At 44.5% G+C, this 19511-nt stretch overlaps 1 protein-coding gene across 2 annotated transcripts in view; it reads left to right on the forward strand.

Moving 5' to 3' along the window:
- Positions 1 to 2963: 2963 nt before the first annotated feature.
- Positions 2964 to 19511, forward strand: part of camk2g2 (calcium/calmodulin-dependent protein kinase (CaM kinase) II gamma 2) — a 495645-nt gene continuing 479097 nt past the window's right edge. Inside the window, exons 1-2 of one of the 2 annotated variants that reach the window (XM_072282861.1) lie at positions 2964 to 3325; positions 3461 to 3555. In XM_072282861.1, coding sequence (XP_072138962.1) covers positions 3261 to 3325; positions 3461 to 3555 — 160 coding nt within the window. In that variant the 5' untranslated portion in view covers positions 2964 to 3260. The remainder of the gene's footprint in view (positions 3326 to 3460; positions 3556 to 19511) is intronic. The other variant, XM_072282859.1, reaches the window with a different exon arrangement.

Here is a 19511-nt window from a genome sequence, read left to right on the forward strand (position 1 = left end):
CGGGGGTCACTTCCGGTAATGTCAACTGTACTCTTTTCCATAGATGCTGTCTGGCCTTCTGAGTTTCTCCAGCATTTTGTGTGTGTTGCTTGAATTTCCAGCATCTGCAGATTTTCTCTTGTTTGTGAAGAATCACAGTGTCTCTTCGTTGATATTCCCTCTTCTGCCTTATCCCTGTGACCTTTGACACTCTTACTAATCAAGAACCTTTCTACCTCCACTTAAATATTCCAATGACTTGCCTTCCACAGCCACCTGTGGCAACAAATTTCACAGATTCACGACCCGCTAGCTAAAAAAACTCTTCCTAATCTCAGTTATAAAGGGATGAGTTGGCCTGAACTGAACACAATATTCCAAGAACCTTCTTAAAAAAGTGCCACATCAGTTCTGTAACTCAAGCCAATCCCTGGGCTTTGACAGGGGTAACTTCTGGGAAACTACTTAACCCTATTCAAACGCTATCAGCTCTATAGGTGTAATTTTTAATGTGAAATTTCCTGTAATTATAGAATATTCTGTATTTTTCTAGGGGCTTCTTAGTTTTTCTGCATCAGGCATCATGCCTCTTGAGTCTAAGCTCCCAGGAGATCAGCAGTTTCTGAGATACTCAAACCACCCTATCTGGCACCTACAATCATTCCACAATCAATGTCACTTAGATCGCATTTTTTAACCATTCTAATGTTTGGTCTGAACAACAACTGAACCTCTTGACGATACAGGAATGCTTTTATGCATTGTGTTGCTGCCACTCAAACATGTATATATATCTCATCTTCATTTATTTTATTTTATTTAGAGATACAGCATGGAGTAAGCTCGTCTGGCCCTTCGAGCTGTGCTGCCCCAGGAACCCCAACAACCCTAATTTAACCCTAACCTAATCACGGGCCAATTTACAATGACCAATTAACCTGCCCGGTACGTCTTTGGACTGTGGGAGGATGCCAGAGCACCTGGAGAAAAGCCACACATTCTCCGGGGAGAATATATGAACTCCTTACAGAGGATGCCAGAATTGAACTCCAAACTCCACCTAAGACTTATCCATAAGATAAAGATGCATAGAGTTGGGGGTGATGTATTAGCATGGATAGAGGATTGGTTAACCAATAGAAAGCAGAGAGTTGGGATACATGGGTGTTACTCTGGTTGGCAATCAGTGGTGAGTGGTGTGCCGCAGGGGTCGGTGCTGGACCCAAAACTGTTCGCAATATACATTAACGATCTGGAAGAGGGGATTGAGTGTAGTGTATCTAAGTTTGCTGATGATACTAAATTGAGTGGAAAAGCAAATTGTGTCGCAGATATGGAGAGTCTGCAGAGAGATATAGATAGGTTAAGTGAGTGGGCAATGTTGGTAAATGCGAGATCATCCACTTGGGAAGGAAAAATGGAAGAGCTGATTTATATTTAAATGGTAAAAAAATTGCAGCATGCTGCTGTGCAGAAGGACGGGAGTGCTTGTGCATGAATCACAAAAGGTTGGTTTGCGGGGGCAGCAAGCTATCAAGATGGGATGTTGACCTTCATGGCTAGGGGGATTGAATTTAAGAGCAGGGAGGTTATGCTGCCACTGTACAGGATTCTGGGGAGGCTGCACCTGGATTGCTGTGTGCAGTTCTGGTCTCTTTACTTGAGGAAGGATATACCGGCTTTGGAGGCAGTGCAGAGGAGGTTCACCAGGTTGATTCCAGAGATGAGGGGGTTAGACTATGAAGAGAGATTGAATCACCTGGGACTGTATTCGCTGGAATTCAGAAGAATGAGAGGAGATCTTACAGAAACATATAAAATTATGAAAGGAATAGATAAGATAGAGGCTGGAAAGTTGTTTCCACTGGTAGGTGAGACTAGAGCTAGGGGATATAGCATTAAGGTTCTGGGGAGTAGATTTAGGACGGAGATGAGGAGCAACTGCTTTTCCCAGAGGGCAGTGAATCTGTGGAATTCTCTGCCCAATGAAGCAGTGGAGGCTACCTCAGTAAATATATTTAAGACAAGGTTGGATAGATTTTTGCATAGACGGGGAATTACGGGTTGTGGGGAAAAGGCAGGTAGGTGGAGATGAGTCCATGGCCAGATCAGTCATGATCTTATTGAATGGCAGACAGACTCGATGGGCCAGATGGTCGACTCCTGCTCCTGTTTCCTACGTTCTTATAACTCCGATGCTTTGAGCTGTAATAGCGTTGTGCTAACCACTAGGCTACAGTGGCCCCAAAATGTTCCTAGATCATTACATCACAGTATAGGCCCTTCAGCCCACAATGTTGTGCCAACCTTTTACCCAATCTAAAATCAATCTCTCTTGTATAGCACTTTGTTTTCCTTATTGTAATTTATAGTATATTTTTATGTATTGCACTGGAAAACAACAGATCTCACCACATATGTCAGTGGCAGTAAAGCTGCCTCCGATATGCACAGGGATCTTCAGCCCTATCGGGACCTGCAGAACTCAGGGAAGGTAAGTAAGTCACAGGCGACTTCAATCGAATCAGGGATAGTTTCACCAGCAGCAGTCACTTGAACCTGACTTCACGAGTCCAGATCCAACTGGTTGAGTTACCAGTGTAAAGATGGACGTTGCCTCTTTGTTTCCCCCCCACCCACGCCGACCCCCTTCCTTTCCAGTCGTGATGAAGGATCTCGACATCAATGCTGCCAGACCTGCTGAGTTCCTCCGGCATGTTGTGTGTGTTAATCACTCAGAAACACTGGTTCCTTGCAAGGTATCCACTTACTCTCCTTCCCCACCCAAGTGCCAGCTCAGACTCAACCGTGACATTTCCTCTTTTTTTTTCAGTCTGTTGCCTCCCGTCCAATGCAAAAAAAAAATAGGGGAAATGCAACTTATCCTCAGTCGTGTCGAAACTGTTCAATAACACAGTAGTCTTCGGTCATTCCTTTAAAACATGTGATAGGTGTCTCAAATGCACGCTTGTTAACCACTGCCAGAGTATTTGCAGAAAACTTAAACCGAAGCAATAGAACTACGTGAACTTATTTATTACTCTAAATATAAACTTGTCTTGGTGCAAAGATTTTTTTTAATAGAAACAGTGTTCAGGGTGGAAAGTAAGTTTGCAGATAGTGTCAAAGCAACGCTGTCGCCGCTGAGATCCGCTCACGTCCTGAGCTGAGAGCTCTTCCCTCTCTCTCTCGTAATCTCGCGTTAGCGGCGCTACATTTGTCCTCTCCTGCTACTGACAGGCGAGTGCACGCCAACCCATTTCCAGGTTTTCCATTTCAACATGGCCACTACCGCAACGTGTACCAGGTTCAGCGAGGAGTACCAGTTATGCGAAGAGCTTGGAAAGTATGCCTTCCTTGCCCTTCCTTCAAATAATCGCCCCGGTTCTTTTGCATTTCAGTCGCCCCACACCCTTCCCCTGTCTTTCTGCACTACAATCCTATGTTTGTTTCTCTCTCTCTCTCTCTTTCTCTCTCCTAGGGGGGCATTTTCCGTTGTTCGCAGATGTGTGAAATTATCCACAGGGCAAGAGTATGCCGCGAAGATCATTAACACCAAGAAGCTGTCCGCCAGAGGTGAGTGCCCCCGGTGTGTTGAGGGCGTGGGGAAGGGTAGGATGAGGAGGGGGCAAGAAGGTGGAGCGGTTGGAGGTTTCTATGGACTGCAGAATGGGGGCATGTGATAATGACTGGGGGTCAATGCTGCAGAGGAGTTGGGGGGAACAATCTCTTTAAAAACAACCTTATTATAATAAAGGGTGATGGCAGACAGGCGCCTGACACGAGAGAGACCTCAAATGTATCTGTCCAGCCTTTGAAGCGACGCTTCTGCCTTATATTTTAATTGAAGTGTGAATATTATTTTAATGTTCAGTGCTGTGTGCAATAGTTTGCATTATGTTGGGTTATAGGTTTCGTCTGCCCGGTGTTAAATTATGTCTGGACGAGTTATTGATGCGGTGTCCACAGTTATACCAGCGATTGTAAAACTTTGTATAGGAAAGATGTCTCGTAATGGAAAGCCCTTTGGTGCGTGTGTGTGTGTATGTATGTATATTATATATATATATATTATATGGGTCGAGTAGCTGGATTTGTTTCGTTAGAACTGGAGGAGTGGAATTGGGATTAGTTTAGGGATAACAAGGTTCCCCGCACCAGTTTGTGTGTGTGTTGGGAGGAGAGAACCTGCTGTTGGCGTGAGGGTAGGTGCTTCCGAGCACCGACATGCACCTAATTGTGGCGTTAAACACATTGGGGGTTTGTTTTGCACTGTGGTTTCCGGAATAAGCCCAAACCTCCGGACAGACAAAAGAAAATCCAGCGCCTGAGCTAACAAAACCTCCTTTAAATAATTTACAGAGCCCGCAGGAATCAATGGTGACCGGAACTAGGTACATATTTACTGTCAGATGGATTAGTTATGCCAGAATCGTATTGCAGTTTCAACTTTATACACTGTGGTTTCAAACCAATAAATACTTGCTTTGCTACTTGTATGGTGCATGTCACTTTTTAAATGGTACAGTTGTACTTGGGATTGCAGTCGGCACAAACTGAGTCCTGTATACCGAGCCCTATATGTTTGCTGGTAACGTCTTCCAAAAGAAATCCGCGCATTGCAAGTTTAACCATTGCCCAGGCCAGAGGGGTAGACAACAGTCACAATTTTGTGTTGGTGAGCGGCTAAATTGAAGTCAAATAGTAGATGAAACGGTTTAAAGCAGCGTTTTCCACAATTGTCACTGTCTTTGCAAGAAAAACAACAAAAGTTCGTTGCAGCGCAGAAATCAACCACTTGACAAGTGGTTATTGTCCGGAGTAGCAGTGATCAACTATTAAAGTGACCCCGACACACCTTTAGATCAATGTTTTGGTTTTTAAGATGCGTGGGACTGTGAAGTAAAGGTCAGAGACATTTTTCTCTTTAATGTGTGTGGCCTCACTTATTTGGGGTATGAGGTTGCGTAGGGGGGAAAGAGGGGAGATCAATTCTCTGGCTGTTTGGGAGGGAGGGGGTCACTTCAGCCGCAATGCAGGTGTCGGTTGTACATCAGGGAGGGGTCAATGAATTATTGGTGTGACTCTGTCAAAAAAAATAAGAACATATTTGCGAAAAAGCCCCGAGTTACAGCGTTGCATTTTGCAGTGTAATAAATTAACGAAAGACATGCAGCGTGCCTCTTTCTTATCCTCCAATCTTTCGGCCTCAGGTGATGAATCACACTGTCCACATCTAAATCACGCACTTGCTGCGACACAGCCGGCTATTTTTAGTCCTGTCTTCCCGGCTATTTTGTTCAGCCGGGCCACAAGCTGTAAATGTCATTCGCAGGCTTTGCTCTATCTTGTGCGCGCCACGTTTGCAGTGAGGTGTCATTGTCTTTCATTCTCTTTAAGGAAAGAACGGCTTAGATTTCAAATGTTTTTCAGTGAAATGTTGCCTTTTCATGAAATGGGCCCTTTGTATTAAAGTGGCGCGGTTGGTCACCTCCTCTCATCCCTCCAGCCGCTCTCTCTGCTCTTCGGGAAATGCTGCTTTAATGTCAAATGCTAGATGGCATGAGTTGGGAGATGCAAGCAGGGACTGACTTCCTGGCGTTTTCTATGTGAGCAAGTGTTTTTATTCCCCATCTAGAGGTAATATTGAAATACGGCGGTAGGGGGCACTCTTCTCGTCCATCACAGCTTTATAAGGGCAGCGCGTTGCGTTGCCTTCTGGCACTTTTGTGTAATAGTGTTTGTTTAAAGAGTATTTTAAAAAAATATTGCAAACGCATCTGTGTGTTTCAGCATCTGGAAGTAATCCCCGCAGCTTTTTTTTTCAAGTAGCTAAAGCCATTTCAGGATTAGCGTAGATCCACTTTACAAGTCCGGTGTGCATTGTTAACCTTTTAAAATTCCCCACTTGAATTTTTTTACACCATCTGCAGTGCTGTGTTTTGGCAGAATACTTGCTAGGCAAGGTCAGGCAAAGTGGTCTGCACGCCCCGGGTTTGTTGTTTCTTCAGCTCAGTGCGGCGAACCTGGTGCAATGCACAAGCTACCAGCCTGTCATAACTACTGCTGCATATCCACCTCTCTGGTTCTTCCCTTGCCTTCTGTCCTGGTGTAAGGTGGGCAGGCCCATTCAAGTTTATTGTTACCAGAATTCATATCCAAGGTAGAAATACCAAGACAATTAGCTTTTTAGAGATACAGCATGGTATCAGGCCGTTCTGGCCCAAGGAGCCTGTGCTGCTCAATTACACCAGTGCCAGGTTCAGAAACAGGTTTATGATTACTGACCTGGAGAGCCTGAGGTTCCCCACCACCAGGTTCATGAACAGTTGTAACCCCTTAAACATTCGGCTTCTGAATGAGTGTGGATAACTTCACTCAGTTCAACACCAAACGGATTCCACAACCTGTGGGCTCTATAACTCACTTCTCAATATTATTTGATACTTATTTATTGTTATTGTTTTGATTTTCTTTTTGCCTTTGCATGATTTGTTGCCTTGCACATTGGTTGTTAGTCCTGAGTCCTGAAGAAGGGTCTCGGCCTGAAACATTGATTGCTTATTCATTTCCATAGACTCTGCCTGACCTGCTGAGTTCCTCCAGCAATCTGCGTATGCTACTCTGGTTGTTTGTCCATCTTTGTGCACAGTTTATCATTGGTTCTATTGTGTTTCTTTGTATCTACTGTGAATGGTTGAAAGAAAGGGAATCTCGGGGTAGTTTATGGTGACATATATATACTTTGATAATAAATTTATTTTGAAAAATGACTGGGGACACCTCACTGCTGCAGCCTTCCTCTACCTTTGTGATGTGTCACCATCTCCTGCCAGCTCCACCTTTGAGGTTTCGTTTGGATCACTGTTTACTTGGAAGCTCCCTCTGTTGACCGGCGGTCGCCAGGGGTGACCCCAGCAGGCACTAAGCCCCAGATGGCTAAACCAGACGGCATTGCTCGCGGGATCTCAGGACCACAGGAACCTCCCCATCGTGACAAAATGACGATCTTCAGAGAAGGCCATCACGTGACCTAATTTATGTCTTTAATTAGAATTCTTTGTGGAGGGAATGCGGTCTCTGAGACATTAACTAGATACCTCATCTGCTCTGTCAGGTGGATGCAAAAGATCCCATGGTGGGAGAGTGGGGGGGGGGGAGTTCCCCTGAGGTTTTATTGGACTAATAGTTAACTCAGTCTGCAACACTAAAGAGGAAAGCCTGTTTGTCGCTGTTCTTTGAGGATTCTCTGTGTAGAAATTGTCTGTCACATCTCTTACAATATTGACTGCACATCAAAAGTGCTTAATTGTTTCTGGCAGAGCCCATGACCAGCGACCATCACCGTATGAGTCTTTGAATCTTGCTTATTGGGCAGGCTCCCTGACAGAAAAACACTTTTTACGTGGGGTGGAAGCTTTCCTTTGGGACTTAAGTTTGTATTTTTCCATTTGGGAATCAGATATTTTACAGTTTGAGACTGTGGACTGAAGATCTCCCAGTGTCTGTTTAATTAAAGCATCCTAGCTGAATGCACCATGGCTTGTATGGCAACTGCACTGCCCCGACCACAAACAGCAGAGAGTTGTAGACAGAGCTCAACAAGTCATTGAAAACAACCTCCCCCCCCCCCCCCCACCCCATGGACACTGTCTGCACTTCTCGGTGCCTCAGGAAAGCTGCCAGCATAACCAAGGACCCCACCCTCCCCGGACATTCTCTCTTCTCCCCTCTCCCATCAGGCAGAAGATACAAAAGTCTGAAAGCTTGTACCACCAGGATCAATGACAGCTTCTACCCCTACTATTAAGACTATTGAACGGTCCCCCTAGTATGATACGATGGACTCCTGACCTCACAATTACCTTGTTATAACCTTTCACTTTATTGTCTATCTGCATTGCACTTTCTCTGTAACTGTACTACTTTATTCTGCATTCTGTTGTTGTTTTCCCTTGTACTACCTCAATGCACCGAACTGCAATGTTGACAATACTGCCTTTAAGCCAAGTCGTAAGTCTCTTGTGGCAAAGATGCAGAAGATCCATGGCCTTCCCTGCTCTCCTTGTTCTGTGGATAAATATTAAGTCTGTTCATTTCCTCATATTTATTAAAGTTTGATTATTGATGTTTGTGCATGTGACTGTTCTGCTAATTGTTGATTGCTTATGGCTATTTGCACTATTGTCTTGTAAATTTTTGGTTGCTATTGTGTTGCCTGTTATGGTATTGTTCTCTGTTTTATGTTTGAGACTGAACCACAGTCAATTTTAGTATGTTTCACACTGATAATAAAGTGATTCTGGTGGGTGCAGCATAACGAAATTAGCAGTGGTTGTGTTCAGGAGCAAATTGTTCACTTTAGGGCTACTGGAAATCTTTGTAACCATAAATAAGATAGCATCATTAAACATATTATTCCTGTGGCTGTAAGCTCATAAACCAAATTACTTGCTTTTGTTTAAGGGCAGGTATTTGTTACTGCTCTGTGAAAGCTTGACTTCATGTTGTCTTTTGCCGAACGTTGTCATGGCCCTAACCCGAGCTTTGTTTCCAAGACCCAGAGCATTAAATGCTGCAGTTTTCATGTTATCTGCTGGAATTCGATGCAGTCCATTAAAATCTCTGCACAGAATTCTACATGTGGCTCTTGGCACTCTTCCCAGTTTGTTTCACCTGCAAACCATGAGCTAGTCAAACCTACTCAGCCAGCTTCAATATTTCATAATACTTGGAAAAACCAAATTTGAACTTAGCACAAAAACAAGCCCTTTGGCCCAATGAGCCACTTTGTCTAATCCTAACTTAATCTCATTTTTCTCTCTGTTCTCTCCAATGTCCCTGTGATTTTTCCTCTTCCCATATGCTAAAGGCAAATTGCAATGTAGAAAATGGCCAAATAGCACAATGGTCTGTATACTTCTGAGATTTATTGATTTATTTAGAGATGCCGCATGGAACAGACCCGTCTGGCCCAATGAGCCTCACCACCACCCAGCAATCCACCTATTTATTGCCAGCCTAATCATGGGCCAGTGACAGATCTCAAAAATGAAGGAGACGTTGGCTCACTAATTCACCTGACAAGGGTGTACAGCAGAGACATCGGGATGTCATTTGGTCTGGAAAATGTAGTGAAAAGAAGCAAACTTATCAAGACTGAAGAGGTCGATTTGCTTGAAGGCCCCATACCAGATGTACAGGACAGCTACAAATACCTGGGGAACCTGCAGACTCATGGAAGCCACAACGAAGACCCAAGGAAAGCTGCAACATCCAAGTACCTCCAAAGCGTGAGACAGGTCCTAAAGAGTCAGCTGAATGGGAAGAACAAGATCAGAGCCATCGACACATTCACCTTATCACCTACCAGTTATCAGGTACCCAGCCGCAATAGTGTGCTGGCCAGGGAACGAACTGGAAACCGTTGATATCAAGACCTGGAAACTACTAACAGTACATGGAGGATTCTATCCAAAGTCCTGTACACCCACCGGAATAAAGGAGGACGGGGACTTGGAGGTGTCAAGGCCACAGTCCTGGAAGAAATGTAAAACATCTATGAATATGTCAGGAAGATGGCCCCTAAGGATGACCTGCTGGAAGAATTCCTCAGACAGCAGGCAGGGGATATGGAACTGGAAGTGGGTGAAGCAGAGCCAGAGGACCAGAGGCCAGGCAGGACAAGCCACTGCACAGGACGGACCATTGCAGATATCAGAGGTGGCTGACATAAGGAAGTCCTACCAATGGCTGGAACAAGAACAGACACTGAGCAAAGAGCAATAAAAGCAGCGGTCAATCATACCAGACAAGACCTAGGATGCAGACCGTGCAAGGAATCCACTGAAACCATCCAGCACGTAGTAGCAGGGTGCAAGATGCAGGCAGGGACAGCATACTCTGAACGGCACAACCGAGTTGTAGGAATTGTGTACAGAAACATCTGCACGGAGTATGGATTGGACTCTCCTAAGTCCGAATAGGAAGCACCTGAGAAAGTAGTGGAAAATGACAGGGGAAAAAATGAGGTAGTGTTCATGGAACTGAAACTGCTTACAGATGGCGCCAAATTGAACTCTGAACTCTGCAACGCCGTGAGCAGTTAATTGGACGCTATTCCAACTGTGCTGCATGTGATGTGAGGAAACCAGAGCACCCAGAGGAAAAGGCTGTCCACCACGGGAAGAAGGTGCAAATTCCACACCCCATTTCAGGATTGAACCTGTGACTCTGGTGCTGTGAGGCAGTGATTCTGTGAGCTGGGCCACTTTAGAGAGGCAAGGTTTCATAATTAGCCAAGTTTTTTTTTGATCTCTCTGAAGGATTCCACCACGATCCTGTTACCGCAGCCTTTCGATCTTTGTAAATGCAGATTTGGAGTTCTAGTAGTAAAATCCAAAGTAAGTTAATTATCAAAGTACATACAGGACACTGAGGTTCATTTCCTTGCAGGCATTTACAAAAGAGTAAAGAAATGCTATATTATTTATACATAGCAAAGACTGACCAACAACCAATGTACAAAAGGAGATACACCATGTAAGTAACAAAAAAAAGGTAAATAGATAATACTGAGAGCATGAATTGTAGAGTCCTTAAAAGTATGTCCATAGGTTGTGGAACAGTTCGGTGTTGAGATGAGTGAAGTTATCCACGTTGGTTCGGAAGCCTGATAGTTGTAGGGTAATAACAGTTCCTGAACCTGATGGCTTCTGTACCTCCCCGATGGCAGCAGTGAGAAGAGAACATGCCGTGAATGGTGGGGGTCCTTGATGATTGATGCTGCTTTAGATCAGAAGATGTAGTAGGAGAATTAGGCCATTTGGCCCATTGAGTCTGCTCCACCATTCCATCATGGCTGATTTATACTCCTCCCCCCCAACCCCATTCTCCTGCCTTCTCCCCGTAACCCATCAAACTCTGCTTTAAATATTCCCAATGACTTGATTTCTCCAGTCATTTGAGATAATGAATTTCACAGATTCACCATCGTTTGTTTAAAGAAATTCCTTCTCATCTCTGTTTTAAATGGATGTCCTTGTATTCTGAGGCTGTGCCGTCTGCCCCTAGATTACCCCACTGTTGGAAACATCCTTTGCATGTCTACTCCTTTCAATATTCAAGGAGATCCCCCTTCATTCAAGTGAAACCTAATATCATGAATGGCTGTGATGTTTCATTCTCAGATGAGCTCAATGCCTTTTATGCAGGCTTTGAAAGGGAGCATAAAACTACACCTGTGTGAATCTCTGCAGCATCTGGTCACCCTGTGATCCCTGGCTCGGAGGTTAATGTCAGAACATCTTTCAAGAGGGTGAACCCTCACGAGGCAGCAGGACCCTGATGGCATACCTGGTTGGGCTTGGAAAACCTGTGCCAACCAACTGGTGGGAGTGTTCAGGACATTTTCAGTCTCTCACTGCTGCAGTCGGAGGTTCTCAGCTGCTTCAAAAGGATGACAATCATACCAGTGGCCATGAAGAGCAGGGTGAGCTGCCTCAAGAACAATCACCCAGTGGTACTCACATCTGCTGTGATGACGTGCTTTGAGAGGTTGGTGATGGCTGGAATCAACTCCTGCCTAAGCAGGTATCTGGACCCACTGTAATTAGCCTATCACCACAATAGGTCTACAGTGGATGCAAATCTCACTGGTTCTCCACTCGGCCTGCATCATCTAGACAACAGTAATGCTTGTGCCAGGCTGCTGTTTATCGACTACAGCTCAGCGTTCAACACGAACATACAAGCTTCAAAACCTGGGCACCTGTATCTCCCTCTGCAACTGGATCCTTGACTTCTTCACTGGGAGTCATATAGAGTTGTAGAGAAGTACAGTACAGAAACAGGCCCTTCAGCCCATCTAGTTCATACTGAGCCCTTTAAAGTGCCTACTCCCATTGACCTGCACAAAGACACTAACCCTTCATACCTCTACCATCCATGTACCCATCCAAACTTCTTGTATATGTTGAAATCAAGCTCGCATGCACCACTTGTGATGGCAGCTCATTCCATTTGTGTGGATTGGAGGTAAAATCTCCTCGCTGGCAATCACCGATGGCGCACCTCAAGGATGTGTACTGTACTTAGCCCACTGCTCTACTCTTTCTACACCCATGATTGTGTGGCTGGAGACAGCACTAGTGCCATCTATAAATTTGCCAAGGACTCAACTATTGTTGGCAGAATTTCAGATGGTAGCAAGGTGTTGTTTAGGAGTGAGATAGATCAGCTGGTTGAGTGGTGTTACCACAACAACCCTGCACTCAACATCAGAGGGATAGGTGAGTGGTGAAGTGGGGAATGAAGTGAGAAGCTGGGAGTGATAGCTGTATTTATTTGGCAATTTTTTCTGCACCCTGTCATTGTTTTACCGGATGCTACCTCAATGCACTGACTGGTGTAACGAATTGATCTCTATGCACAGTATGCAAGACAAGCTTTTCACTGTACTGCAGTTGATGTGACAATAATAAGCATTCTAATTAATTAACAAAGGCCCAGAGTGCAGTTAGTGAAATCTTCCCTCTTTTAGTTAAAAGCTTTCAGATTCCTCTTCAGCGATACTAACTAAAAATTCTCAAGAAATCCATATTTTGGTAAGTCTGTTTTGTGCCTGGTAATTTTATCTTTCCTGAGATCATTGTACTTGAACAAGCGATTCTTTCTAATTGCTTTCTCATGCTGTCTGAGTGAGTTAGTAGAGGCGACTAACTCTGTCTTGCATACATTCTTTTCCATTTGTCCACAGCAGACTGTTTCCTGTCTTTTGAGTACAGTATCTGGCTTTGTTTGGCCTGTTAGATGCAGATGATTCATTAAAGAGCCACACCTTGTTGAACGGGCCAACCTGTTTCTCTTGCTGTAGTCAAACTGGTTGGGTACTTGAGGGAGCGAGTCCAATGTTATTGTCACAAGATGCTGAGTCAAGATCAGGTTTAATATCACTGATGCATGTCATGAAATGTGTTGTTTTGAAGCAGCATTACAGTGCAATACAGAAAAAGACTGAATTACAATAATAAACATAAACATATATTAAATAAGTAGTGTAAAGAGAGAGCAAAGATGGTAAGATAATGTTCCTGGGTCAGTTCATTGTTCAGAAAACTGATAGCGGAGTTTTTAAAAATGTTGGCTGTGCGTCTTCAGACTCCTGTAGCTCCTCCTATATGCTAGCAATGAGAAGAGGGTATGTCCTGGGTGACGCGGCCTTTTTGAGGCATCGCCTTTTGAAGATGTCCTTGATGTGGGGGTGGGGAGAGGCTCAGGCCCATGACAAAGCTAGCGCAGTTTGCAGCTTTCTGCAGCTCTTCACGATCTGGTGCAGTGGCCCCTTCATACCAAGCAGTGATATGGCCAGTTGGAATGTTCTCCACGGTGTATCTGCAGAAATTTACTCAAGTCTTTGATGACATAACAAATCTCCTCAAACTCCTAAGCACATATAGCCATTGAAATGCCTTTTTTGTAATTGCATCAATATGTTTGGCCCCAGATAGCTCTTCACAGATGTTGTCAACCAGAAGCTCGCCCTTTCCACTGCTGATCTGACTATGAGGCCTGGTGTATGTTCCCCACCTGAAGTCCACAATCAATTCCTTGGTCTTGCTGACGTTGAGTACAAGTTTGTTGTTACGCCGCCACTCGAGCTGCTGATCTATCTTGCTCCAGTGCACTTCCTCATCAGCACCTGAGGTTCTGCCAAGAACAGTTCTGCTTTCAGCAAATTTATTGACAATGTTTAAGCTATGCTGAATCACACAGGCGTGGGTGTGGAGAGAGTAGAGGAATGAGCTAAACGTGCATCCTCGAGGTTCACCTATGTTGATTGTCAGCGAGGAGGAGAGGTTGTTTTTGATCTGCAGTGACTGCAGTCTCCCGGTGAGGAAGTCAAGGATCCAGTTGTAGCATGATAAACCTTCAATTTACAGCTCGCTCCCAAATAGAACTCTCTCCCTTTAATCAAACATCGGCTAACTTTCATTTGAGAAAGTGATTGTAAGGATAGGGATAAGCTGTGAGAAGAAACATTTCCTTGGGTTCAAGTCAAGCTCAAGATTCAAATTTGTTTGTCACATGTACATGGAAATGCAAGGTGAAATGTGCCATTGTGTTCACAACCAACTCACACTCGGGTCAAGTGTCACTACCCATTCCGGTGCCAACACAGCATTCTCACAATGCTCAACAGAACAACACAAGACACAACAAATAGCAAACCAAGCCCCATTCCTCCCTCCTTCCCAAGCAGATGCACAGTCATTTAACCCAGCGGTCCCCAAGCACCGGGCCGTGGACCGGTACCAGGCCGCAGAGCATGCGCTACCGGGCCACGAGGAAGCGATATGATTTGGTCAGCTGCACCTTTCCTCGTTCCCTGTCACGGCCACTGATCAGCCATTATGCCTATGAGGTCATGACCCGTGCGTCATCCGTGTCAGGGCAGGAAGGCGATTAACTCCTCGAGCTTGCAAATGATGACGGGCTGAAAAGTATGTTTGACATAACATCTCTGTCGGCATTTTGGATCAAAGTCAAGGCTAAATATTCTGAGATAGCCACGAAAGCACTGAAAACGTTGCTTTCATTTCCAACGTTTTTCTGCGAAGCGGAGTTTTCTGCAATGAATGCAACGAAAACTAAACCGCGGAATAGACTGGACATCAGGAACCCCCTTCGAGTATCGCTGTCTCCCATCACCCCTCAACAGGACCGTGTTGTTGCAGGGAAACAAGCCCAGGGCTCCCACTGATTCAGCGATATTGGTGTGTTGCAATGATTTTATATATTCATAAGAGGAAAATATTTGCTGTGCGTTTAATATCCAAATATTACTTAAAATGTTATGTTATTGACTTATAAGTGACCTATATAACCATATAATAATTACAGTACGGGAACAGGCCATCTCTCCCCTTCTAGTCCGTGCCGAACGCTACTATCACCTAGTCCTGCCGACCTGCACTCAGCCCATAACCCTCCATTCCTTTCCTGTCCATATACCTATCCAATTTTTCTGTAACTGATCATATCGAACCTGCTTCTGCCACTTCTACTGCAAGTTCGTTCAACACTTCAAGCTCCCCTGATAATTGACTTATCATTATATCCATGCGAGGAAAATATGCGCTCTGTGTTTAATATTAAATTCGTTAGATAAACCTTTTTAAAACAAAATTGAGTGTATTACCCACTTACCACCTATATTCCGGTAGTGATTAACACCCAGCCCCACGAGCAGAATCGCCAAAAAGGATTTGCTCGGCGGGGGGGGGGGAGGAATCGGCAGGTCACGACGTGCATGCGCATTGGTGCCCGCGCAAGGCTTCATGGTCATTGTAGTCTTAAGGGTAAACATTGTTCGTTGGCAACCCTACCCCCCCCCCCCCCCCCCAGTCAGCCGGTCCGCAAGAATATTGTCAATATTAAACCAGTCCGCAGTGCAAAAAAGTTGGGGGCCTCTGATTTAACCCCAGGGCAGGCCACTAGCCTCTAGCCTGTGGTGGACATGGATTTGGGCCTGCAGACACAGGGCTTTGAACTCCTCAGTGGACTTGAGCAGATTCACTGACTCGGCTCTGGCCAATGGGCTTCGATGGTCAAACTTCAGATTTATCCTCTATTAACACAGGTGTGCATCTTATCAATATCCTTTTGTAACCTATGACAACCTTTCACACCATCCACAACTCCACCAATCTTTGTGTCATCTGAAAGCTTACTAACGTACCCTTCCAGTTCCTCATCCAAGTCATTTATAAAAATTACAAGAGGGGGAGGACAGATCCCTGTGGAACACCACTGGTTGCTGACCTCCAGGCAGAATTACCACCCCTTGTCATCTGTGGGCAATTCTGAATCTATGCAGTGGATCCCATGTCTCCTGACTTCCTGAATGAATCTGCCTTGTCCAGTGCCTTAATAAAAGTCCATATCCACACATCCTCTGTTCTTCCTTCATCAATATATTTTGTCACTTCCTCCAAAGATTTCAGTCAGGCTTATGAAGCACAACATGCCCTTCAAAGCCTTGACTATACCTAATCAGACTGTGCTTCTCCAAATGCTTGAAAATCCCTGTCTCTAAGAATCACCTCCAATAATTTGCCCACCACTGAAGTAATGCTCAGTGGTCTATAATTCTCAGGATTATCCTGACGGCGTTGAATAAAGGAATAACATTTGGTACCATTCAATCCCTTTATCTGTAGCTGTAACACTCTTATCCCGAGTTATGTTATTGTTTTCCCTTGTACTACCGCAATGTATTGATGCAATGAAATGATGTGTATGGCTGGCAAGCAAAACCAAGTTTTCCCACTGTAGCTCAAGCACATGTGATAATTGAGGGCCTTCGTTGTTCGACCATGGATGTTGTATCCGAGCTGTCTACGTTTGATACACAAGCCAGGGCAGTACAAGCTGTTGCCCATGTAGCAAACTCCCCCTCTCCACGCATCTGATGAATCCAAAGGAACAGCAGAGACTGATAGAATTTGGTACCAACAGCATCGCAGGAGTTACCAGTCAGTGTTGAACTCAGCATAGGACTGCCTTAGAGACTCCATCTCCGGGTTTTAATCTGGTTTACCCCCGAAGCCTCCCTCATGAGTGGATATTGCTGCAAGGCAGTGAAGGTTTGAGATCAGAGTTTTCCTTCTCCTAGATGAGCCCCATCTGCCTGAAGTGACTGGTTTTAAGACACCAGTAACCTGCCTTTGCCCCTTCACCTGTCATTAGAAACAGTTCCACATTGCTCAGTAGCTGAACCAGACATGAAGGCTTTGAGCTGGACTTGGTTGTCAAAAGGCTATTTGAGTTGCATGCCATTGGGAGCTTTTAATAGGTAGTGGGAGCTTATTCCCACTAAACCCGCTCCTCCCCCCCCCCCCGCTATAACCACCTGAAAGAAGAACATGTGACAATAATAAACCAGTTTACAAACATTGACGTTAGAACGCGCAGGTAGTCTATGTTTCTTCCATGTTGATAGATTAACTATTAACCAGAAAACTGAGGAGCACACTTTATTCAAGTTTTGCTTTGGGCTCTTTCACGTTTGCACAAGAGGCTTATGTCGCAGGTAAAATTCGCTACCATCAGCAATGCAGCACATCCTCTGTATTGCATTGGAATCAGCCTGGATCTTCAGGCTCTGATCTGTGGAGTGGGACTTGAACGCACAGTCTTCAAGGCTACCCGCCGAGCTACAGCTTCAAGGATCAGCTCTATTCACCATATACGTTTACACGTATTGGCACGACATGCAACAAAGAACAGCATTCAACAATTACACCAAATAGGAATTTATATAAAAACAGAGTTAGAAGTACAGATGTGAAATAAAATGTACCTAAATACCAGCATGTATTTACAATGTAAACAGCAGTATTAGAAGTGGTTTAAAGGTTTTACAGTGCAGTGAGGAGGGTAATAGATAGAGGGGGTGGGGGCTAACTAGAATGGTTGATCAGATTCACTGTGTGGGTGAAGAAACTTCAAAGATGGATGAAGTTTTTGTTTTAATAGCCTGATAGCACTTTCCAGAAGGGAGATTTTGGAAAAGGCAGTTTGCAGAGCGGGTAGTGTCTGCACTGATTTTTCCTGCCGGTTTCTTTGTCCTGCAGACAGACAAGTCCTGCAGCGATGGTAAACCGCAGGCAATGACCTTTTCTGCTGACGTGACAGTTTGGCGTAGTTTATGTATACTGTGAGAAGGTGTTGCAGCAAACTAACACTTTCCTTCCAGTCCTGGTGAAGGGTCTTGGTCCAAAATATAGACTGTTTAGACTCCTCCACAGATGCTGCCTGACCTGCTGAGTTCCTCCAGTATTTTGTGTGTGTTGCTCTAGGTTTCCAGGATCTGCAGAATCTCTTATGTTTGTATGATATTGCTGTCTGCTGTTTAACTGCTGTGTTGTGATTTATGGTTGCAAAGATTCGATAGAACTCCTTTTCTCACAATATGATTTTCAGTGTATTTGTTTAAGGCATATGTCATTGGCAAGGTCGGAATTAATGATCACTCTCCTTGTCTCTGAATAAGCAGAGTTAAGACTTTGCTGAAGTGCTGGCAAATGGGTGGTTGACACAGGTATACAAAACGCAGTTAGTCAAGAGTGTGGGTTTAGATTCAGCAATGAAGACGGAAAGAACACACAATATTATAGTATAGGAACAGGCCCTTCAGCCCATAATGTTGTGCCAAACTAATAAAACTAGTCCTTGATGAAGCGTCTCGGCCTGAAACATCAACTTTTTATTCCTCTTCATAGGTGCTGCCTGATCTGCTGATTTCCTCCAGCACTTTGTGTGTGTGTGTGTGTGTGTGTGTGTGTGTGTGTATGTGTGTTGCTCTAGATTTCTGGCATCTATGTCTTGTGTTTGAGATCTACTTGGAATTGATTTATTATTGTTAAGTGGACCCTGGTGACCACAGTAATACACAGAAAAGGAATGGGGAAGAAGCCAGAAGCCAGACAAACTTTTATTTGTCACATGAACACCAAAACATTGAAATTTATATTGAAATGGACCCCATACCACCTTATTCTGGCTTCTGCCCCCTTCCTTTCCAGTCCTGATGAGTTCCTCCAGCATTTTGTGCGTGTGTGTTGTTCTGGATTTCCAGCATCTGCAGAATCTCGATAAGCTAGTCCCCTCTGTCTGTGCAGGCATATCCCTGCATTTGTTATTAATTCAGAAATACAGCATAGCAGCAGGCCCTTCTGGCCCAGTGACCCTGTTTACACCCATGTGACCAACTAACCTACTAACCCGTACGTCTTTAGAGCGTGGGAGGAAACCCACGTACAAACTCCCCACGGACAGCGATGGGAATTGAACCTGAGTCACTGGCATTGTAATAGTGTTTCTTGAAATGCTACGCTTTCACGGCATCCCATTTTCTGAACTTTCGAGAGCTTATCTACAAGCCTGTCAAACATCTCTGCCACTGTATCTGCCTCCACCACCACCCCTGGCAGCACATTCCAGGCACCCCCGCTCTGCAATTTTAAACTCTTCCCCCCCCCCCCCCATCCTTTGAGCATACCCTTCCCTCACCTTAAATGCAAGTCCTGTAGTATTCAACATTTGGACCCAGCCTATAAAGGTGATATAATGCCAAGTCAGTAATGTGTGTGACGGGGAGGGGAGTTTCCAAGTAGTCACGTTTCCTCACATCTGCTTTGCTTGTCCTTGTACAGTAGGTGACAACAGTCTTGGGACTTGAGAAGAGTTTATGATGCAGTTTTTCTTTGATAGTACACACTGTAATGATAGTGGAATTACTGAATGTTTAAGATGTTTAAAATGCACTGTTGAAATAGAGCGTAAAATTGTTACTTTAATTGTAGTTTAACTTTTCCTGTTCTGGCGTGTAAGGGATAGTAAATTGGCCAAGGTGGAATGGCAGAGCAGACTCAATGGGCCGAATAGCCTAATTCAGCTCTCGAGGTGATCAAAAGACTGTGTCTTCCTATTATAAGACATAGTCTTATAATCACCTCTAGACATGTGTA

The sequence above is a fragment of the Mobula birostris genome, chromosome 18, assembly GCF_030028105.1.
Source record: "Mobula birostris isolate sMobBir1 chromosome 18, sMobBir1.hap1, whole genome shotgun sequence".
NCBI classification, from domain to species: domain Eukaryota; kingdom Metazoa; phylum Chordata; class Chondrichthyes; order Myliobatiformes; family Myliobatidae; genus Mobula; species Mobula birostris.